Source organism: Leptodactylus fuscus, chromosome 1, assembly GCF_031893055.1.
Source record: "Leptodactylus fuscus isolate aLepFus1 chromosome 1, aLepFus1.hap2, whole genome shotgun sequence".
In the NCBI taxonomy this organism is placed as follows: domain Eukaryota; kingdom Metazoa; phylum Chordata; class Amphibia; order Anura; family Leptodactylidae; genus Leptodactylus; species Leptodactylus fuscus.
Window position 1 is genome coordinate 111521474 of NC_134265.1, and position 24438 is coordinate 111545911.

At 42.8% G+C, this 24438-nt stretch overlaps 1 protein-coding gene across 1 annotated transcript; it reads right to left on the bottom strand.

Annotated features, from left to right (window-relative positions):
• Positions 1-1034: 1034 nt before the first annotated feature.
• Positions 1035-24036, bottom strand: RAB36 (RAB36, member RAS oncogene family). The gene is made up of 10 exons (XM_075262687.1): positions 23977-24036; positions 18508-18599; positions 15744-15809; positions 15153-15254; positions 14404-14468; positions 13629-13680; positions 13470-13551; positions 9725-9815; positions 9512-9631; positions 1035-1513 (listed from the first exon to the last, which is right to left on the bottom strand). The coding sequence occupies exons 1-10, from the start codon at positions 24034-24036 to the stop codon at positions 1449-1451; spliced, it is 795 nt and encodes a 264-aa protein (XP_075118788.1). The 3' UTR covers positions 1035-1448.
• Between the last annotated feature and the right edge of the window lie 402 nt (positions 24037-24438).

Below are 24438 nucleotides of genomic sequence, written 5' to 3' on the forward strand. Positions count from 1 at the left end.
GTTTCTGCACTGTGGAGCTTTAGGCTAAGTTCCCATGTTGCGGAAACGCAGCTTTTATTTGTTGCAGTTTTTTGAGCCAAAGCCAAGAATGGCTACAAAAGGAATGGGAACTCTATAAAAAGCTCTTATACTTCCCTATTCTGTTCAATCCACTCCTGATTTGTCTCAAAATAATGCAACAAAATCTGCAACAAAAAAAGCTGAGTTTCTGCAACGTGGGGCCTTAGCCTTGACCTCAGAGGACGTAAAAACCGCTTGTGTGAAACCAGCATCAGCCACTGTGGTAAATTTTAATAATGTGTAGTCTGTCTAAAAATTAGACAGGATTAGTAATTTTGCCCCATTGTTTGGAAACCCCATTGTTTGGAAAGAGTTACTCCATTGTTGTTTTTACATCTAGACCAGCATTGCAGGTAATACAACACCTAGCACAACACCATTCTGGAAGTTACTACATGATTCAAAGAGTATACTTTGGTCACAGTGCTCAGTGACCTGGCTAGGACAAGAGAGGGAGGGGACTGGGAAGAATGCAGACTTTCATATTAGAATAGAAGCCATCAATATAGCTTACAACCTTGTATGGATTATTCTGCCTCAGTTCACATAGAGACTGAGTCACAGACAGAGGTCACTGACCAGCTGACCCGCCACTAATATTTGCCTCTGTGTGCTTGGTACATGTAGCGTTGCATTGTTTTGTTAGAAAATAATTCACATACGCAGTTTGGATTACAAAATATCCATTTAATTTTCTTGTAATAAATGTATGGAAATCTTTTCATAGAGATCTAAAAGTATATAATAAAAATCTCTAAATAGAAAATATTAAGAGAAACAACAAGAACGTATTTCACAATATACATTTGATGAGAGTATTGCCTAATGGTGGTCAGACTGTGGCACACAATGTGACAATGTATGCCAGAAAACCAGAAAAGCTCCACTTATTAACCCTTGATAGCTAATGTAAAGGAAAGAAAATGACGGCAGTGATCAAAACACAATAAAACACAGGGGCAGACTAAAAAAAACCAAAAACATTTGGAGGCTCACAACTTCATGATTCATATGTATAGAAAGACAATGAATATTCTGCTTCATTGGAACACATTACTTTGCCATATTCTGCTACACGAAAGGCAACTTTATGCTTCAGTATCTTCACAGAAATCATTACATTCTCCATGATAAATATATCGTCCCATGTTTAAAATGTAAGGCTAGAAGATAAAGTGGCACTTAATACATAATACAGCTGTTGGCTGGTATGTAGTCCTGATGCCCCGAATGGCTGTAATGGCCGTGTCACCACTATGGATTCCCTGATAATTCCGTATATTGATGTCACCCATCTCAAATGCAGCACCAAGTTCCAGACTACCAGTTGCTACCTTGGGAACTGGCACCCAGCAGTATTAGGAGGTAGTCAGTGTTGACAGATACAGTTAGCAGCAGGTCATATTTTGCTGGAAATCATTTTCCTTTTTCTCAGAGGTATTGCCCTCAAGTTCTGAAATAAAAAAAACACATTGGCTTGTAAATACATTTTGATCAATGTTAATGGACACATATGTATGGTAGTTATATATACAGTATACAGGTTGTATGTACAGCATACTGCTCATAAGTTCTGGCCTCAAGTCTTTGTGAATCCTATCCTATCCTACTCCTACTAACATTATAAATGTGCAAGTTTGTATGTTTGTTACTCAATCACGCAAAAACGGCTGAACGGATTTTGGATGAAATTTGGCATATAGATAATTTGTAACCTGGATTAACACAGACTACTTTTTATACAGGTAAATGAGATGGCTTCACGACGGTTATCAATTTATGTTGATATACTATACTATCCTACTAATATTAAACTGTTCTTGCTGGCAGGACAATCAGCTAATTGCAGTTTGCTGATAAAGCCTGGTCTGTTATCTCTCTATGTAAATACACAAATAACACTGAGTCCATTCTGTACTAGCATCTGCATTTTATCTGGTCTGTATCAGTGTTCTGTGTCCCAATCAGCTAGAGGCCGGGGGGGGGGGGGGGGGTTTGAATTGAGAAGCAAACTCTCTCTAGGCAGCGTGCTGAGACACTGAGATGAGAAAGCCCCTTTAATCCAAATTGGCAGTTTCCCAATTTTAATCATGCCGGGAAAACGAAAATCTAATTTGTTGCAAAATTCTCAAAAAACAACAGTTATGAAGGTAGTCAGAAGTCAACAGACTTCTCCTCAAGCGGAGTGGGGACCACAACTTTGTTTTTTGTTTTTTTCTTCTATTCTTTTATTCCCATTTTTATTTTCTGTATTGTACTGTGCTTTTACCTGTATTTGCTTACCATCCTATGATGTATACTCTGTGTACGTTAATGGCTTGTACTTACCCACTCGGGTTAATAAATATATAAAATTTATAAAGCTTGTTTCATATTATCCTATGAACTCATGGGGCATGAGTGGAAAGTAAGAAGTAAGTGGCTTGACAAAGGCCATATCCTTCACAGTAACACAGTATCCTGGTATGTCTCTGAAGTATCTCACCATGCAGTGGCGTAACTAGGAATGTCGGGGCCCCGTGGCGAACTTTTGACATGGGCCCCCCCCCGACACCGAAGATCTCGACCGAGTCCCTCCTACGCATTCCTGCGTGCTCTATTATGACCAATAGTGTCCCAAGCACACAGTATTACGTCCCTTAGAGGCCCCTGCATTACAATTTAGTAACTCCATGTGCCTCATATTAATAGCAGTTAACCCCATCATGTCCCTCACATTAACCCCTGTGTGCCTCACCATAAGAGTTACTGATATGTGAGAGACATGGAGGTAATAATAAAGTATCTTCATTATTATTACCCCCATATGTCTCACTGAAATTTCCCCATTGTGGGACTATTAAAGGAATATCTTATCTTAATATGAGGCACATGGAGTTACTAAAACAAAAGTAATCACCCCAAATGCCTGATATTAATAAGTAACCCCAGTACGTACCTGTGTATCTTCAGTTTCAGTTTCCTGGAGCAGCTTCTTCTTCCTCTCTTCAGGTGTGCAGGACGGCAGGAGCTCGGCAGGGATAAGCCCCGCCTCCTGGGCTCTCCTCAGCCCTCTCATTGGTGGGCAGAGGACAGGCAGAGAAAGGGAGGGGGCGAGAGGGAGGGGGGAGAGAGGGGGAACGTCCTGAAGCGCTGAGAGGAGCCAGAGCTGCAGCTCCTGTGTCTTAGCCGTTGCTGCAGCTTCGGGGCCCCCTGTTGGTGGAAAGTATTCCACCACAGGGGGCCCCGATCATTATACTCGGGGGTCCGAAAAGACCTCCGAGAATAATGATAGCAGCGGTAGCAGCTGTCACCGGGCCCCTGATGTCCCGGGCCCTGTGGCAGCTGCCTCTGCTGCCTCCGTGGTAGTTACGCCACTGTCACCATGGTTATTGCACATTTGTCTCACTAATTGGTTTTTGATTGTTGAACACAATAAAATATTAGACAGAATAGACAGGATTAACCACATATTACAGACTGTGAATTTGTACAGACCTGCCAGGAGAAAACAAAAAAGACCTTTTTCTGTGCATCACAAAATGTAAAATGTTTGCTAAATGAGCCTCGTACTTCAATCAATTGTATCTAATCATAGAAAGAAAAGCAGTTTTATATTTTAATGTACATAAAATAATCTTCTTTCATATGGAAGAAATGTGTACGTAAAAAAATATTGACACAATATATTACTCAAAGAACCATTTAAGTCAATGACAGTTTGCTTAGAATGATGGGTCACGTTGTTAAGATCATGTGTATATACTTTTTATACTTTTATATAATCTATGCTTATGATGAAAGCATCTCCATCCAAAGGTAATGCCATGCAATAGAAATACAGAGACTATTGTTTGAATGAAAGAAGTTGAGGCCTAAGGTCATACACTTCAGAATAGTGATCTTCTCATGTGTATCTATATCATATCAAGATCATTTCAACTCAATTTTCCCTTTAAAGGTCAAAAACCTATCAATGGAACAAATAAACATACTGTAATAGACATCTGCAAAATAGAAAACATCTGGAGTTATACTTTTTCACAGCACTGTAAGCTTCTAGAAATAGCTTAAAACATTTTCCCTATTTTTATTCCTGAAAAAATGATTAGGTCAGGCTAGCTCCCCATGGCTTAGTGTTTACTGAGCACTAGAATCCTAGGAAGTCTCTAATATGCAGTGACTTCTATTAACTCGTGTTTTACAAGCTACAAGATGTACCTGAAAGTTTCATGGAAAACCTACAAACGTCTTGGTTAGGTTATAGGCTATATCCACCTGCACAATTTGCAAACACAGATCTAACGTGAAAAATAGTAACTTTTTAAATGGTCTTATTTAAAATGATCTACTATTATAACATATACATCTAAACATTGTAACAGACAACAAACAAATTCCCTTCTATGCATCCTGTATATATATATATATATATATATATATATATATATATATATATATGTAGTAAAGAAAATGCAGATGTCATCTCAGGTCCTGCAGCGGAGCCGGAGAGCACTTTCGCTGGTCGCGGTTGGGATTCTGGGTGAGTGAGGGACCTAAAAAGTAGCCTATGTTTCCTTCCAAGTGAATATCTAGGTCTGTGGCAAATTTCATGCTAATCCGTTCACCTGTTTTTGCGTGATTGAGGAACAAACATCCAAACTCACAAACATCCAATAGGAAGTAGGATATATACACTCACCGGCCACTTTATTAGGTACACCTGTCCAACTGCTCGTTAACACTTAATTTCTAATCAGCCAATCACATGGCGGCAACTCAGTGCATTTAGGCATGTAGACATGGTCAAGACAATCTCTTGCAGTTCAAACCGAGCATCAGTATGGGGAAGAAAGGTGATTTGAGTGCCTTTGAACGTGGCATGGTTGTTGGTGCCAGAAGGGCTGGTCTGAGTATTTCAGAAACTGCTGATCTACTGGGATTTTCACGCACAACCATCTCTAGGGTTTACAGAGAATGGTCCGAAAAAGAAAAAACATCCAGTGAGCGGCAGTTCTGTGGGCGGAAATGCGTTGTTGATGCCAGAGGTCAGAGGAGAATGGCCAGACTGGTTTGAGCTGATAGAAAGGCAACAGTGACTCAAATAGCCACCCGTTACAACCAAGGTAGCCAGAAGAGCATCTCTGAACGCACAGTACATCGAACTTTGAGGCAGATGGGCTACAGCAGCAGAAGACCACACCGGGTGCCACTCCTTTCAGCTAAGAACAGGAAACTGAGGCTACAATTTGCACAAGCTCATCGAAATTGGACAATTGAAGATTGGAAAAACGTTGCCTGGTCTGATGAGTCTCGATTTCTGCTGCGACATTCGGATGGTAGGGTCAGAATTTGGCGTCAACAACATGAAAGCATGGATCCATCCTGCCTTGTATCAACGGTTCAGGCTGGTGGTGGTGGTGTCATGGTGTGGGGAATATTTTCTTGGCACTCTTTGGGCCCCTTGGTACCAATTGAGCATCGTTGCAAAGCCAAAGCCTACCTGAGTATTGTTGCTGACCATGTCCATCCCTTTATGACCACAATGTACCCAACATCTGATGGCTACTTTCAGCAGGATAATGCGCCATGTCATAAAGCTGGAATCATCTCAGACTGGTTTCTTGAACATGACAATGAGTTCACTGTACTCCAATGGCCTCCACAGTCACCAGATCTCAATCCAATAGAGCATCTTTGGGATGTGGTGGAACGGGAGATTCGCATCATGGATGTGCAGCCGACAAATCTGCGGCAACTGTGTGATGCCATCATGTCAATATGGACCAAAATCTCTGAAGAATGCTTCCAGCACCTTGTTGAATCTATGCCACGAAGAATTGAGGCAGTTCTGAAGGCAAAAGGGTGTCCAACCCGTTACTAGCATGGTGTACCTAATAAAGTGGCCGGTGAGTGTATATATACTAGCTGGTACCCGCGACATCGTCTGCGGTGATTGTAGAAGTGGGTAAATACAGGCGCGGGTAAGGTTTTCGTACTGTGTATAAGGGATGGGATATGAAATGTAACTTTGTATCTTGTTTTTGCAATTCTGAGAATACGTGAGACTTTTGTGTTGAAGCTAATTTGTAGTTCAGCTGCTATACGGTGTTCTGCGAAACTGTACATAGTGTCTTTGGGACAGAGGTATTTGAAGTTAATATACCTCGATATACGACATTGTAGGATTTGGTATTTTCTGCCAGTAGTGTGTTGACATTTTTTTGTTTGTAAAAGTTGCCATATTCTGACAGCAGTCACTTTTTTATTTGTCTGTGTCGGGGGTTGTGTTTTTTTGCGGGTCCGGGTGTAGTTTGTAGTTGTTGCATTTTCGGGAAATGCTATTGGTTTGATCACTTTTGATTGATATTTGTATGATAATGAAAATAGTGAAAAAACAGCGGTTTTGGACTTTTCAGTATGTTTGCCGCTACGGCGTTAAGCATCCAGGCAAAATATTTGTATAGCTTTGTAGAGCGGGCGATTTCGGACACAGGGATACCTGACATGTATGTGTTTCACAGTATTTAACTACTTTTATATGTGTTCTAGGGAAAGGGGGGGGATTTGAATTTGTAATACTTTTTATTTTTCTTTTTTTCCCTTTTTTTTGTTTTTGTTTTTGCATTTATTAGACCGCCTAGGGGTATTGACATGGGTGGGCGGTGTCGCGGATTGTCAGAGCGACGGGGGTCGGCAAACATGGCTGCTCCGGAGCGTTAAAGAGAGCCTCCTGGAGTATCGTTAAGGTGAGAGGCAAAGTGGTAAAGTATATGTATATGTGATTGTGTGGGGTTAGGGGCGAGGCTGTAGAGGGCAATATGAATTTTGTGGCTTGCTATGGTCCAAAGTGTGTGAGATTGCAGAGATGGTGGTGTGAGTTTGGGTTTTGTGGGTTTTGTGGGTGTATTAACTATGTTTGTGGAAACTTTCAGCCAAATCGGTGGAGCGGGTTTAGCGTGATTGAGGAACAAACATCCAAACATCCAAACAAACAAACTCACAAATTCACAAATTTTCACTTTATAATATTAATAGGATTAATAGGATATATATATATATATATATATATATATATATATATATATATATATAGTGTAAGGGAGATGCCCTGACGGCATCCTACCAGAGATGATCAAATACAGCCCTCCAGCAATACACGCGGCACTGGCAAAGCTATTCACCCTCGTGCTCAATGCTGGACACTTCCCCGAAGACTGGAACAAAGGCCTCATAACCCCCATCTACAAGAATGGGGACCATTATGACCCCAACAACTACAGAGGGATCTGCGTCAGCAGCACGCTGGGGAAAATGTTCAACAGCATCATCAATAACAGAATCCTCACCTTCCTCACACAACATGGGGTCCTCAGCAAGAGCCAAGCAGGGTTCATGCCAAACCACAGCACCACAGACCATATCTACACCCTGCACAGCCTCATCAAGACGCACGTCCACAACACCAGAAGAGGCAAGATATTCACCTGCTTCGTAGACTTTAAGAAGGCGTTTGATTCAGTATGGCACCCAGGCCTATTCCTAAAACTCCTGGAGAGTGGAATAGGAGGAAGAACGTACGACGTCATCAAGAGCTCCTACACCGGAAACCAATGCAGTGTGAAGGTGAATGGGAAAAGGACAGCATACTTCCAACAGGCCCGAGGGGTCAGACAAGGCTGTAGCCTGAGCCCAACGCTCTTCAACATCTACATCAATGAACTGGCTACAGCCCTGGAGGCCTCACCCTGAACAATCGGGAGGTGAAGTTCCTGCTATACGCCGACGACCTCCTACTCCTGTTCCCCACCAAGACCTCCAAGAAAGCCTGTCAGTCCTGGAAAAATTCAGCACCACATGGGCCTTACCCATCAACCAGAAGAAGACCAAAGTCATGGTATTTCAGAAGAAGGGCCACAATAAAGCCCCCACCACCCCACAATTCACACTGAACGGCTCCACACTGGAGAAAACCAACAGCTACACCTACCTGGGGCTGGAGCTCAGCCAATCAGGAAGCTTCAAAGCAGCAATAGAAACCCTGAAAGCAAAAGCCTGCAGAACCTTCTACGCCATCAGAAGACAACCGTACCACCTCAAACCACCGGTGAGGGTCTGGCTGAAGATATTTGACGCAGTCATCTCCCCAATCCTTCTCTATGGCAGTGAGGTTTGGGGCCCAGCCACCTACCCAGACCAGTCAAAGTGGGACTCCAGCCCAACAGAGAACTTCCACCTGGAGTTCTGCAAATACCTGCTCCATGTCCATCGCAACACATCCAACATAGCCTGCAGGGCAGAGCTAGGCAGACTCCCCCTATGGCTCACCATACAGAAGAGGGCGCTAGCTTTCCAGGCACACATCCAGGGGAGCAAGCCCGACTCCTACCACCACCAAGCATGGCTAAGCCACCTGAGCAAACCAGACACTCACCAACCAAACAACAGCCAACCACCAAACCAAAAACAGCAACAGATGATAACCAAGGCCGAAATAAAGGCGACCACAGAGGCAAACAGAGAGCGGTACATTGAAGAATGGAGAAACGAAATAAATAACTCCAAGAAACTCACCGTGTACCAATTCCTACAAAGGGACTACACCATGGCCACCTACCTGGAGAGAATACACCACCCCAAACACAGACAGACCCTGAGCCGGTACAGACTGAGCGCCCACAACCTAGAGATAGAGACGGGGCGATACAGGCAGACGTACAAGCCACGGGAGAACAGACTGTGCCAGCACTGTGACCAGGGGGCCCTAGAAGACGAGACCCACTTCCTGCTACACTGCACCAAATACTCAGCTGTGAGGGCCGTCTACTACCAAAGACTCTCTGCCCACATCCCAGACTTCATATCTGCAGACGAGAAGAGGAAACTCTACATCCTACTGGGAGAAGAAGAGGCCACTGTGGAGATCGCTGCCCAATACGTGTCCAGCTGTCACCAAACCAGAGGAAGATGAGACTCCACGGACTGTTATATTTATCCCAATACACCAGCCCCATCCCACCCCCACCCCCCCATATAGCAGTCACCAACGAAGAGGAAGATGAGACTCCACGGACTGTTATACCCCAAACCAACCGCCCCGCCCCACCCCACCTCCCCATATAACGGTCACCAACGAAGAGGAAGATGAGACTCCATGGACTGTTATACCCCAAACCACCCACCCCACCCCCACCACTCACCCACCCGAGTCCAACTCCCCCCCCCCACTTTACTAGCTTTGGCAATGCCAAATATCTATTCAGACGTGCCAATAAAGCTTTTTTTGATTTGATTTGATTTGAATAGAAGGGAGCATAACTACAACAGGCTTTGTTTCTTGTCTTTCACAATGGAGATGTATATATATCTGCATTAGACCTGTACATGAAAAATGATAGGAATTTTTAATCAAGACTATTTGCAAACTTGTTTATTTTGCCTAAATTGAATGTCAGACTTTAAAGCTACATACGTATGAGATTTCCAGCTCCAATCTGCGTTGTACTATGCCTGTTCTTCTCCAGCTCCTTTTTCATGGACTGTTCAAAGGCAAGAGCTGCCACTCGGAAAAAGAAATCCTTTACATTTTCACCTGGACAAACAAACAAAAATCGTAACTACTGGGTCTGAATGACATAGACATTTAAAATGCATTGGTAGAAATATTTAGAGATAAACATTTTACCTGATTTTGCGGAGACTGACCAGTATTCAGCCTGCATCTCGACTGCAAATTTCAAAGCATCTTGCTCTGTCCGTTCACACTCTGCTTCTGACTGCAAGAATAAGTGCAACACTGAGAACTAAGCAAAATTGCTAATTTGTGCTAGACACATATGATCTAAGTCTCTAAATACTTTAAATCATGTTTAGGCTAAGTCCCATGTTGTGGAATGCAGTTAAAAAATGTTGTGGAAAATAAATGCAGCGGAAACGCATCATGTTTCTTTCCGCAGCGTTTTTCATTACGTTTTTGCTGTGATTTTCTCTGGGATTTTCTTCCCTTATTAAACTTATAGAGAAAACGAGAGCATTTCTACAGGTATAATTGACATGCTGCGTTTTTCAAAAACTTTTCAGCAGCGTTTTTTTTATCAGCAATGTGTGGATGGATGGAATTAGCCTATGGTGAGGTGTTTTTAGGAGGAGGAATTTTAATCAGTTTCCTGACCAAATTCCTGACCAAAAAACTCTGTGTGAACGCAGCCTAAAGCTTCCATGCTGTAACCATGTGGTAAACAAGCCAGTAAGCCACATGCAGATTTAGCCCACAGAACGGAGCTAGCACATGGATCTGTGGCAGTGCAAACTTCAAAAAGAAAGAAGAAATCTGATTTCTGCCACCGATATTCTTTCAAATTAGTCTGAACCTGGCTTATAGCTATTTTATTATTTTACTATTTCCTGACCATAGCTGATTAAGGCTAAAGCCCCACGGGCCGGAAACGCTGCGGGAATAACTGCAGCGTGAATGCATTGCCGTTTTTCCCGCAGAGCTTTGAACAGAAAGTTCACAGAGTTTTCCTCCACGGACTTTCTGTTACCATTATATCTACGGGGAAGCCACCGGTGTTTCCGTAGATATAACAGACATGCTGCAATTTTCAAAACCGCAACGGTTTTGGAGATCACAGCGTGTCCGCACTGTTATTTTTTCCGCAAAGTGGGCATGGGATTTGCATGAATCCCACCCACTTTGCAAGTACTGTAAAATGCTGCGGCAAATCGCGGCCTTTCCGGCCCGTGGGGCCCTGGCCTAAAGGGGTTTTCCAGGTGTTACATATTGATGAAGGTTGGTAAGGGTCTGTCAACCAGCTGAGTGCCACTTCTGCTTCATGGGCTAATACCATTATATTCGTTCATAACGTGGCCTGTTTGCAGCTCGGTAGCATTCAAATGAATTAGAGCTGAACTGAAATGCCAAGAGCAGTCCTATACACTGTACGGTGCTGTGCTTGATATTTAGTGAAGAGGCCACGTTCTTTTCAAACAGTTGTCTGCGGGAGAACAGTTTTTTTTTTTTTACTTATGACCTATCCCAAGCATAGAGTATGAATATGTATGGCTGGGTCATAGTAACACCAAAAGCGACTGAACGAAAGACTACTGAAAATCCAAGTTTTTTGTCTGGTGGTTTTAGCGTAAAAAAATAGACACCCAATGCATCATTATAGTCAATATTCGGGAACCATTGATGTCCTCCAACAGAACAGAAAAATGGAAACCCGGGAGTAGATGTGAACCAGTGGCGTAACTACCGTGGTAGCAGCAGTAGCAGCTGCCACAGGGCCCGGGCCATTAGGGGGCTCGGTGACAGCCGCTACCGCTGCGTTTTTTTTTTCCAATAGGCAGTTACGGGCCCTATTCACTTGCCGATCCTGGCTGGGCCAGGTTAATACTGTGTGCAGGGGCCACTATTGGGGTTAATAGTGTGTGCAGGGGACACTATTGGGGTTAATACTGTGTGCAGGTGACACTATTGGGGTTAATACTGTATGCAGGGGACACTATTGGGGTTAATAGTGTGTGCAGGGGATACTATTGGGGTTAATACTGTGTGCAAGGGCCACTATTGGGGTTAATACTGTGTGCAGGGGACACTATTGGGGTTAATACTGTGTGCAAGGGACACTATTGGGGTTAATACTGTGTGCAAGGGACACTATTGGGGTTAATACTGTGTGCAGGGGACACTATTGGGGTTAATACTGTGTGCAGGGGCCACTATTGGGGTTAATACTGTGTGCAGGGGCCACTATTGGGGTTAATACTGTGTGCAGGGGCCACTATTGGGGTTAATACTGTGTGCAGGGGACACTATTGGGGTTAATACTGTGTGCAGGGGACACTATTGGGGTTAATAGTGTGTGCAGGGGACACTATTGGGGTTAATAGTGTGTGCAGGGGACACTATTGGGGTTAATAGTGTGTGCAGGGGACACTATTGGGGTTAATAGTGTGTGCAGGGGCAAGTAAGGGACAAAATAGAGTGCGGAGGAGGGGGTCGGTCGAGGTCTTCGGCGTCAGTTGGGATGGGGGGGGGCCCCATGTCAAAAGTTCGCCACGAGGCCCCGCCATTCCTAGTTACGCCACTGATGTGAACATAATGTTACTTCCAACCCCCCCCCCCCCAATCACAGACAACACCTTTAATACTTCACAATACAAGCTTTTTGACCTCTTATGTAAACAGTTTAACATGGGCAATAAAGCTGCTAACCAAAACAGTGGCCCCCCGGCAACAAGCGTACAACAAAACCTGATAGATTAATAATTAAGGCCAGACCGCCTTCCAGTATCTCTACATGTAATTTATAGCCAGAAGGAGATCAAGCAAGTAGGAAATGTATACTTTTTAGAATGAATACACAAGCTTCATATACACAGTTTCATATGATTGAATTCTTATATCCACCACACACATATGTGTATACTTTATTTGTCCATGTACATAGAACAAAAATGTGATCATGTTCCTTTGAGTTACAACTGACCATGCGTCCCTGTCTGTAGCTGGGGGAAGGGTTAAGCAGTAATTCATCTCTAGATCCCCTGTGAATAAGGCCGTATGCTGTTACTGGTAAAACAGTGTACAAAACAACAGATTGTAGCAAAAGCTTGAGCTAAAATAACTTATACATTTTTAAATGGGAGAGTTATGAGAGGTGTATTCTTGATGCACCAGTTCCAGATGGTTTACAGAGGCACTGACAACATCTCACTTATACAGAATAAAAATAGTTATCTGCTCAATGCGTATAGTACATGTGTTGCAATTTTAAAGTTGACAACAATAATCTTCTTCAATAGTAATAAAATGATGGTTTCTGAAACATGGCACCTATAATGGGACAGATTTACTTGTGTAGATGAAAGTCAAGTTTAGCACAAAAGGTACCAAAACTAGTACAAATAGGTGCACTTTGGCACATCTAGTTTGTGGATCGCTCGATAAGAGGACACAATTTCATAGAAGTACGTTTGTATTTAAACTGTTCCAAATTGTAACAACATTTGGAAGTAAAATTCTGGCCCAAAGTAAGACAGCTAATAGGTGGTATAACCTTAGACTAAATAATCTAAAGATAATCCAGATTTGTCATTACGCATCAGCCACTGTGATAAATCTGGCACATTTTTAGACTGCCCATCTAAGTTTACACTGTCTAACTATTAGTTCAAAGTGTAAATATAACGTGTAATGTAAAATAAGTGGAGAAAATACACTTGTATATACTTGCACAAGACCCACATTTTCTAGGGCTGTATCAATTATTTAGAGACATTCTGGGGTGTATTCAAGTCCATTTTAATTGATGTCCTATCGTCAGAATGGGGTATAAGATCATCACACAGAGGATGAAACCAGCAATGCACAATGTACCATATCTTATCAGGAAGAAGTTGGTAAATATGTACTCTTTACTTACCAGTGTGTCTTTTTTGGTTCCTACAAGAAAGACAGAGCAAGTATCTGGTTCATTCTCCTTAAGAGCATCTTGAAGCCAGTGTCTAGAACAAGAGATGACACAGTGACAACAGACAGGGCTCTAGTGTGGAAACAGGCCCCCATGTTTGCTGTTACTTACTTTGTGTGTTCTAGTGTCTGAATGTCACTGAGATCAAAGGCGGTAATAATCACTGTAAGGTAAAGGAAACAAAACATTGCAGTGAATAAGGGCCCCTGCACATGACCGAGTCCTGTCTGTGAGAAATGGTCAAAGTGTGGATGGTAGGACCCGTACTGATCTGGGCAGTGTGCCTAGGAGTCACTGGATCATGGTCAGTGATGATACAGTGATCTGCAGAATGGCCTGATCATTACAGTAATGAAGTGATAGCTTTATGTCAGGTCATTATCGTAGTGATCAGACTGTCCAGGAGTCACTGCATAATAACTGACAATGATGCAGTGACTCCTATGTACACAGCCCAGTTCAGTCCGGGACCTACTGCCCTCACATGAACAGTTTCCCACAAACAGGACTTGGTTGTGTGCAAGGGACCTAAGCCTTTAAAGCAAACTATACACAGTCACATATGTTAACAAAACTATAGTCCGTAAGAATCTCCCCATTTTTAGACCCCCCACCTCTGTCAATGAAGATGCCAGCAACGCAGTGGTCTAATTCTTCTCATTAGTGTAAAGGGAGTCAGGTCATAAAACTCCAAAGAAAGGATTACATTGCAAACTTCATTGAGTGCTGACCATGAACACCCAACAGCTCCCCCTACAGTCCTTTTCTCGGCTCATTTGCCACATAATGCTCAAATATTACTATATATAGCACTATATTTGAGTTTACCAGACATAAAGGTGTTTCTCTTTATGTATTTTGAGTGTTTCCACTACTTTATGATCACCTTGTGCTCCCCGGTAATATGCAGATGCAATGCACTTGAATTTCTCTTGACCTGCAGTGTCCCATCTATGTGTGGAAAAGAGAAAAGAAGGAGCATTAATTTGACTAAAAGTATAAGAAACCTAACATAAAGAATCCATTATTAAGATGCTGTATTTACTTGTATTAAGAAACGTGAAATTCTAACTCTTAAAGAGGTTGCACAGAGTTGAAACCACAGCACCACACTTTTTCATGGGTTGTGGCTAGTACTGGAGTTCAGCTCCATTGAAGTGAATAGGTCTGAGCTGAAATTACACACAATAACTTAGGCGTTTATGGAGACGCCAGACATATTTTGTTACTCTGATACATGCATACTATTTTGTTGCTTTTGCTTTATTTTATCTTAAACTCACTGCATACATTTATACATTAAACTAAATAATAAAACAATAAGCTGTAATACACAATATGCTTTTTTTTTCTTCAAAAACGCCACCACATCTGGGAATGATTCATGTCTGATATCGCAGCTTTTCTCCATTGAATGTAATACCACATGTAACCTGTGGGTAGTTTTGGCACTGTTTTGAAAGAAAGCTATCTTGCATCTAATATTACAGTTCTTCTTAGAAATATGCAGTAATATTGTATGTAGGGAGCTCAATGATACTTGGTTCCAGGGTATTAAACCCAACACACAACAGGTAAATACATTTGTACCCTAGGGATGGGATACATTGTTGCATGCACGTGGGGTTTACTTACATCTGCAGGTTAAAAGGGATGCCCAAGATTTCAAACCGTTCAATCTCAAAATCAACACCAATGGTTGCTTTATAATCACGATCGAAGACGTTCTTGCAAAACCTGTAGCATATAGGAATATTTCAGAAGCAGATTCTTTCTTATCAGTCATTTGGATATAATTTACATTTATTGATTCCCTTGACATCTGAATGTATGCGCTTCAAACTCTGTGTGAACGTACCGTTAGAAAACTGTTTTCTGCTCATTAGTGAATATCTAATCCAATATATATTAAATTTGTGGAAACAGTAAATGTACTTATGTTGATCTGAAAAATGTCCTTTGTTCAGACAGAAAAGAATACAGTATTCATCCTTGTGTTAGAAAAATTCACTGCTGACATGTTCCTCCATTACACAAAAGGACATGGAGGTTTTATGTCCCAGTATTCTTCTTGGTGGCTTGTCTTCTTCTATAACATTTATGACTCCTTCAGTACCAAGTATATTGCATGCATTTGTAGACTGCATTTTGTGTCATATAAACCCACATAATTCTTATTCCTAATTCAATGATGTATGACAAATGTGATAACATTGCACAATGTACCTGTTGATCAGACTGGTTTTCCCCACGTAAAGGTCTCCCACCATCACAACTTTTGACATCTTTAACCTATGCAACATAAATAAATGAGAGTTAGAGGGGTTAAGGAACATTTAAGTGTATGATTCTTCATCTTTAAGAACGCCCGCACACATTAGATTAAGGTTGGCCAGACCTCAGATTTTGATGGCATTGATTGACCATATAATGTGTTGGGATGTTCAGATGCATTCCCCATTCAGTTCACACGCATGCTTACTGAGCTGAATGTGCACGTGAAGAAGGGTTGGTACAACAGCTCTTGGCCAAACTAGTGTTCATTCAAGAGTTACGGCCACCTTTAGAACAGATCTGTGAATCATGTCTAGCTTTCATAACCTATGATATTCTTGATTTCAAGAAAGGCATCCAGACCCCTTTTGAACAGGGCATCAAGTATTAACCTTTCTTTTGTGCCCCTCACTAAGATTTCTGTAGCTGTAATAGTCAGAGAACACCTTAACTAGTCAGAGAGCAGCTTCATGCAGTTATGCTCTTTGCACTAAATCACACTATGCAATGCCAGCAGTTAGGTAAGGTATCGGGCTGATGTCTGACAGCGAGGGACATCAGGGGGGCAGGGGTAGGTGAAGGGGGACATTAAACTTTGGGAATAGCTGAAGGCATATATTAAACTGTAGGGGTAGCTGGAAGGGGACATTAAACTGTAGGGGGACATTATGCTGTGGGACCAATGGAGGGGACATTATAATGTGAGGACATACCATAGGGTGACTTTATGGGTGTTATACTGTGTGGGGGCTCACAAATAAATAAACAGGCAGAGTCAAAGTGGAAATAGGTTGGGCTAAATTTGCTGCACCACGCACAGTTCACGACACATTTTATCCCTCTTTCTGTCCTTTGAAAGTTTGGTGTTCACTGAGCCGTTGAGAGGTATCATATTATATGGGGCCACTACGGAGGCATTATACAGTGTGAAGGCCATTAAGGGGCTATATATTATGTGGGGGCCATGGAGGATAAATTAAGATATGTGCAATTATGAAACCTTTGCACTGGGCCCACCAATGTGTTAAAATGGCCCTGACTGAGGTCTGACATTTTGGACCCCCATTGATCAGCTGTTTGAAGAGAATTAATTATTTGGGTGAGATACCAAGTACAGTGACATACATTGCATAGGGAATGTGCTGGGCATTGCAGCATAGCCCTATCCACTTGAACTTGCCGTCAAACTGGTCCTGTGACAAATGAGTGGGACACCACTGGCATGTGAAGTAGTAGAACAGGTCATCAAGATTTACATTTTTAATATTTAATATTTCATGTACCGTTAAGATTTTGAGCCATAGAAAGCCAGACATTCAGTGAAGAGATTATAGCAGGTAATAAGAATGATCAAGCACAATTTAATATAAACCCTATAAAAGTCGTATTACCATACTTCATCGCTGAAAGTTGCTGTACCCATATATAGAAATATATTAGTGATAGTGTATATAGTTGTATAGTGAGTGATGTGACATACAATATGTGAGTTACCGCTAGAATGTAGTCACACAATTTGTGTTACTATAGCACAGTCAGAAGTACTTAGCTCTGCTCAAAGTCCATATTTGCCAACAAAGATATCTGCAATAAGCATTCATGAGGGCTGGTTCATGCCAGTGTTCAGGTGATCGATTCCAGGATAACAGTGTTGTATTTGTGCAACGCACAAGTGATCTGTTGGAGCAGATTTAATGTTCCTGACTAATAGACATTAGTGATGATAATGATACAAGAAGAAATATACCTCTGTGGCCACAAAGCTATGAAGCAATGCATTAATAAGAATGTATTTTATAGCTATGCAACTCAACCTACAGGTGCATCAGGGACGGGGTCTGATTTTCTACATTTGCCTGCAGACAAAGGCTGAAAATGTCAATAACAGCTACATGGTATACATTAGGAATGATTCCAGCAGAGAGCAATCGTCAGTAGGCAAATCAGTCCGGCCCTGATGCACTTGCAGGCTATTTTGCATAGTCATAAAATTAGAATGATTATCTCTGCCTTGCTTCATGGGGTTGTGGTCACAAAGATATGTTTCTGCCTGTAATAAAGGCCCTTACATGGCATTATTATTGGCTTGGAGACCTTTTTTGGAGCTGACAAACTAGCTTTAGCAGATTTATTACAGTGGCTGATGCTGCATAATACATCTGGTACAGCTTTAGCATGCTTAGTATTTGTTTATATCACCTTATCAGATGGCTTACTTTGTGCCAGAAATTTGCAGAATTTCTTGCAGCTAATCTAGCTTATTAAATCAGAACCTTACTCTTTCCTACGAGATTCTTTCCTTCTTTTCCATTACAATGGCAGGCAGAATCAAAGGCAGAATTTGGTGCTGATTCTGAAGTGAAACCAAATTCTGACATGTGAACCAGCCCTTAGAAGTCCAAGGCCTAATGCACTTGACTGAGTATGCAGATCAATGCTCCTCCAAGGGGGCGTCCGATAGTCCATTCAGTTCCAATGAACATAAACCATGTCTTATCCTATCCAGTTTTCAATCTATTCATAAACTGCTAGGAGAAATAACGGAGGAACAGTACAATGCAGTGTAAAGATGCCCTTGAATTAATGTATGATAATGAATGCAATTATTTACTTAATTATTACTAAACTTACTTAATTATTATTAATCTAATTACTAATTATTGCTAAAACAGATATACAAGGAGATCTAGCACGTCCTCATTAAACAAAAACTCACCCAAAGTTCCCCGCATGACGCTGCTGGCAGATGCTCTTCACTTGGGCATCAAAATGAGATTTATACTGAAGACATGATTCTGCTGTGTAACACTATAAAAAAAGTGAGAATGTTAGCAGAAGGTGCATTCACTCAGCTGCCCTGCAGGCAAGGTCTTGCTGCAGTCTACATTGCATTTTCTACAATGTAAGGGTGCAGTCACATGACGCAGGTTTCTTCCATTGTCATTTTGTGATACTGTTGGAGACTTCGTTGCAGAAGCTGCTGAAAATCAGTGCAGAGAAAAGCACTGCACTGAAGACTTTTCTCTCCGCCACTTTCAGTTTGAAAACAGCAGACCCCATTGTAGTCAATGGGGTCCACCGGTGTCTGTGTGTAATTGCTGTTTTGGCGGTCCAGCTCTCTGTCATAATGCTACTGTGAACCAACTGATAAAGATGTGAGTGCAAACATGCAAAATGACCAGTAATAGAAAACTGTAGATTAAAATCAGGTGGTCCTAGCAATAAGAAAAGGAAAAATAAAAGGAAAAAAGGGGGAACGTTATAAGACAAAAGACAAGGGGAAAAGAAAGAAGGGAAAGAACAAAGAGAAGAAAAGGATGAACTTTCAGGAAAAGATCCAGGGAGGTCTCTGACTTAAAGGGGTTGTCCCATCACAAGGATCCTATCTATACTGCTTGATAATGTGAATGTAAGACTTTTCCTAAATACATTGCTTCAGCAAAACTGCTTTGTTTGTCCACTATATGACTTTATTCATTTTTTTTGACACATCTCTTGACTTATCTGGTCATAAGTCAAGTGATGTATCAGCCTGCTCTCAGGGGGGAGGGAGGAGGGGCTAAGTGCACGGGAGCGAGCCTGGAGGGGGGGGGGGTAGTTTACCCTTTGTGGTAACCACTGTGGAGCACGTAATACTGTTTGGGGGACAGTGTGGAGCACATAATACTTCCGCTGCTGGCTTCATGCAGGGCAGGAGCATAGCGATGTCACAGGCATCTGTGCATCTGTGCCGGCGTCTAACCGTCCCCGGCATCCGCCTCTCTATTACAGCGGTTGCCGGGTCTGTATTCACGTTGTGAAGGCTAGACTGGTCTCACCTTCTATGAGCGTGCACGCAGGGCCAGCGGCATCTCGCCGCTGGCTTTGCATATGTAACCCCGCCCACCAATGACGCAACAAAGCAGGAAGACAGAAGAATTTACAGCAACGAAGACTGGTGAGTATGCGACGTGGGAATACCCCTTTAAGTCTTTCTCATCGTTTGGGAGAGCAGTCAAATGTTCTAAAGCTCCTCTAGCCCCTTCCCGAGATCCGCCGTAATAGAGTTTAAACATGGCAGCCGCTCGGGACCCAGGTAGCCACCATAGACACCAGGTGTCTACTGTTTTATACCCCCTCCAGCGCCTCGATCTGACCATGGTCATGTGATTTACGGTCCATGGTCATGTGATCAGTACACAGGTGCACAGCTCATTACCAGGAAGATGTCTGATTATTGTGCTGTGACTATAACGAGCGGCACCTGTGTACTCATCACATGACCAAAGACCATAAATCACATGACCATGGTCAGAGTTTTATTCATTAGAAGTAACAGAATGAATGGCAGCAAGCCGAGATCTAGAAAACCATGAGGAATTGATACAGAAAGTATATTGGAAAATTGTATATCTTATACAAACAATATTTGTCTCTCAATACTGGTCTGAAAGTGGCCAACCCCTTTAACATCTAGTCCTCTGCTACCTATGATGCCCTCATCAACTGTCCCCAAAAATGCCAGTGAAATAAATAACGCTGATGTGTCTATGTCTCAGATGTTCAGACACAGACACCACTGTGTGAGAGTGAACGAAAATCACACTGTCTAAACTATACTAGCTGAGTGGTAGCTCGTAGGCAGAACTGAAAGCTCACACATAATCCTTTTTGTCTTCAGACTGCTGCTTCCCACCTCAAAAGAAAATACTTAGCTGATAAATAAAAGGCATCTAAGGGAAAAAACATAAAGGCTTGTCAAGGCTCTGTCAAAGTTTAACGCGTTTCCCCCACTGGTACAATATAATGGGTTCATCAGAAGCAAAAGCTAACAGTCTCAGGGAAACAGTTTGTACAACGATCTACATTATACTTAAATTATATGTGGTCAAAGGCTAATACCCAAAAATTCTAAAGGGAATGTCCTAGTAGGTAGGGTTAATAGTTAAAAAGCAAACATATATCTGTGTCCCTAATGAGTAGGACACACCATACAAATTTTTGGATCTACAGTATACCTACTAAATATAGAGGCTGGTATTTCCCTGACCCTAACAAACCTCACAATTTGTAAGGTGTCATGGACACAATTCACAGCAGTGAGAATGCAGTTGCAACTGCAGTTCCTGGAGCTCCAACGGTGAGATCCAGTACTTAGAATAGCTGAAGCTCACACTGCGCTTGGCCAGAACTTTATACCCGAGCGCTGTGCATAGGCTATGTTACTCTCTGGCGCTTCACTGTCAGGGAGCAAACCGAACCCTTTTCCATTAAATGCCAGCCCAGGGGAGGTGTATAAAAATAAAAAAAAATACTACAGTCATCTGCTCCGGGGCTCTTCCTGCCAGTACCTGAAGTTACACAAGTGGCCACATGGAGCGCGCCAGTGTAATGACATCAACACGCCACATATGACAGCTGGAGCACAAGACCTCAGTCATAAGACAGAAAAAGATGCTTCAGACCACAAGATGGAGCGAGGATGCCCCAGAGAGGTGAGGTTAGGTGAGTATAAGTGTTTGTTATTTTTAATCACTTCTCCTCGGCCTCTACTTATTATACCCTGGGTCTGAGGAGACCCCAGAGTATAATAATAGCACCGGCTCTAGGAGGTGAGGAGGGGGGGCTCTTAGGAGCATATAATACTGTGTGGGGGCCACTGTGAGGCATATAATACTGTGTGGGGGCCACTGTGGAACATATAATACTGTGTGGGGGCCACTGTGAGGCATATAATACTGTGTTGGGGCCACTGTGAGCATATAATGCTGTGTCGGAGCAACTGCAGAGCACATAATACTGTTTGGGGCCAATGAGGAGCACGTAATACTGTGTGGGAACCACTGTGGAGCACGTAATACTGTTTGGGGGACAGTGAGGAGCACGTAATACTGTGTGGGAACCACTGGGGAGCATGTAATAGTGTCCTAGTATTGTTTACATGCCAGTGCTACTCATTCACTGCCATCTTGATAACTGCAGTTGTGAGTACTAAAGCTGTATCCTTTTCAAATATCTGAGATATCAATGCAGTGCCTGTAACCGCCACTATCAAGAATTTGCTCTAGGAAGGAGATAGGGAGCCCTGGACAAAAGTTTGCACCCTGGGCCCACAAGACTTTAGTCACGCCAGTGAAAATAGATGAACTATAGACAACACAAAAACAAGAATCATGGTGTTATCAACACGGACGGCGGAAGTCTGTTGTAATGGACATGCGAATAAGCCCTGAAATACAATGGATATTATTTTGGGCCAAAGCCAGGAAACATCTCTTCTCCCTGCAATATAAACTGCTTGTGTGATCACAGCTTTACAACAGCCTGGATTTTGTTACTAGACTGGGCAATAACAGTATAAAGGCTACACTTCACCACAGCTCTATATGTTTACTATTAGACTGAACTGCTAGAATGGGGCAAACTCGAATAAACTGTAGAAGGAAAAAAATGAAATTAAAATCCTGAGTATTACTGCAGACGTGTCTATATGACTACCTGTATACATACATATAACAGTATACATATATATATATATATATATATATATACAGGGGCGTAACTACCGTGGTAGCAGCAGTAGCAGCTGCCACAGGGCCCGGGCCATTAGGGGGCCCGGTGACAGCCGCTACCTCTGCGTTTTTGTTTTTTTTTTAAAAGTCCGTTACGGGCCCCATTCACTTGCCGATCCTGGCTGGGCCGGGATCGGCAAGTGACACCGCGGGGCCCACAGAGGCTATCATTATACTCGGGGGTCTTTGCAGACCCCCGAGTATAATGATCGGCGCACCGGGAGGGGTAAGGTAACATAAAAAACAGTGTTACTTACCTCTCCGCGATCCTGCCAGGCCTCCGTCATTCGTGTCTGACGTCACATGACCCAGGCCAGCTTCCCGGGTCATATGACGTCTGACGTCATTAAAGCTGGACAAGAGCGGACAGGACAGCCGACAGGAACAGGTAAGCAACTGTCTCTGTTCTTTTAATGGTTTTAATCCCCCGGGTCTCCGATTATTATACTCTGGGGTCTTTTCAGACCCCAGAGTATAATAAATGTTTATAGGTGTCCACAGTGGGACATATGGGGACACTATGGGGGATAATACTGTGTGTGCAGGGGCACTATAGGGGTTAATAATACTGTGTGTGCATTGGACACTATAGGGGTTAATACTGTGTGTGCATTGGACACTATAGGGGTTAATAATACTGTGTGTGCAGGGGACACTATGGGGGATAATACTGTGTGCATTGGACACTATAGGGGTTAATACTGTGTGTGCATTGGACACTATAGGGGTTAATACTGTGTGTAGGGGACACTATAGGGGTTAATACTGTGTGTGCATTGGAAACTATAGGGGTTAATAATACTGTGTGTGCAGGGGACACTAGGGGTAAATACTGTGTGTGCAGGGGACACTATGGGGGATAATACTGTGTGCATTGGACACTATAGGGGTTAATACTGTGTGTGCATTGGACACTATAGGGGTTAATACTGTGTGTGCATTGGACACTATAGGGGTTAATACTGTGTGTGCATTGGACACTATAGGGGTTAATACTGTGTGTGCAGGGGATACTATAGGGGTTAATACTGTGTGTGCGCAGGGGACACTATAGGGGTTAATACTGTGTGTGCAGGGGACACTATAGGGGTTAATACTGTGTGTGCAGGGGACACTATAGGGGTTAATACTGTGTGTGCAGGGGACACTATAGGGGTTAATACTGTGTGTGCAGGGGACACTATAGGGGTTAATACTGTGTGTGCAGGGGACACTATAGGGGTTAATACTGTGTGTGCAGGGGACACTATTGGGGATACTACTGTGTGCAGGGCTTACTAAGGGACATAATAGAGTGCGGAGGAGGGGGTCAGTCGAGGTCTTCGGCATCGGTTTGGGGAGGGGGGGCCCCATGTCAAAAGTTCGCCACGGGGCCCCGCCATTCCTAGTTACGCCACTGTATATATATATATATATATATATATATATATACATATATATATATATATATATATACATATATATATATATATATATATATATATATATATATATATGTGTGTGTGTGCATATATATATATATATATATATTTATTTATATATGTATTTGTATTCATTCAATGGCAGTTATATATGTATATATATTATTACAAGGTACCAATAGTAGCTGGGTAGCAGAGCCCCCTGGTACTTGCCTTGGGCATCTGGCAGATGAGCCTGTCCCTGGAGACTGGAGCTAATGGCTGGCTCTGCATACTGCACGGCTCTGGAGACTCTGCTGGGGTCGGGGTGACTGGAGAAGAAGAGCTGCCAGGGCAGTGTCCAGGGGGCCGCTGTACCGTTACCAAGACAACGGCTGCCAAACTATGGGCGTAGCTTCACGGTAACAGACCGCGTGGAGGAGGGGCTGCAGACGAGGTTACTGGGCGGGGCTAACACCCTCACGTTCTGCTACGGCTTCTGTCTGCCAGTAGGACAATAGACCTTCCCCTCTGTTCTTGCACACACTGACACGGTGCGGTGACTTGTAGCATACATGTATACATGTACAAATGACCGGGCTTTTCTGTCACTGCCTTGTGCAATGAGTAACGCATCTTTCTATGAGCGCTTTACCATGGCAGCGTAGGTACCCGAAGGAGAATGCCTTACGTTTA

Bases quoted from the DNA above. Each gene is read 5' to 3' on its own strand.
- RAB36 (XM_075262687.1), bottom strand. From the start codon at position 24,036: ATGCAGAGCCAGCCATTAGCTCCAGTCTCCAGGGACAGGCTCATCTGC. The intron at 18,600-23,976 runs GCAAGTACCAGG...CTTTTTTTATAG, and splicing joins TCATCTGCCAGATGCCCAAG to TGTTACACAGCAGAATCATG. The intron at 14,469-15,152 runs GTAAGTAAACCC...TTCCACACATAG, and splicing joins ATCCCTTTTAACCTGCAGAT to ATGGGACACTGCAGGTCAAG.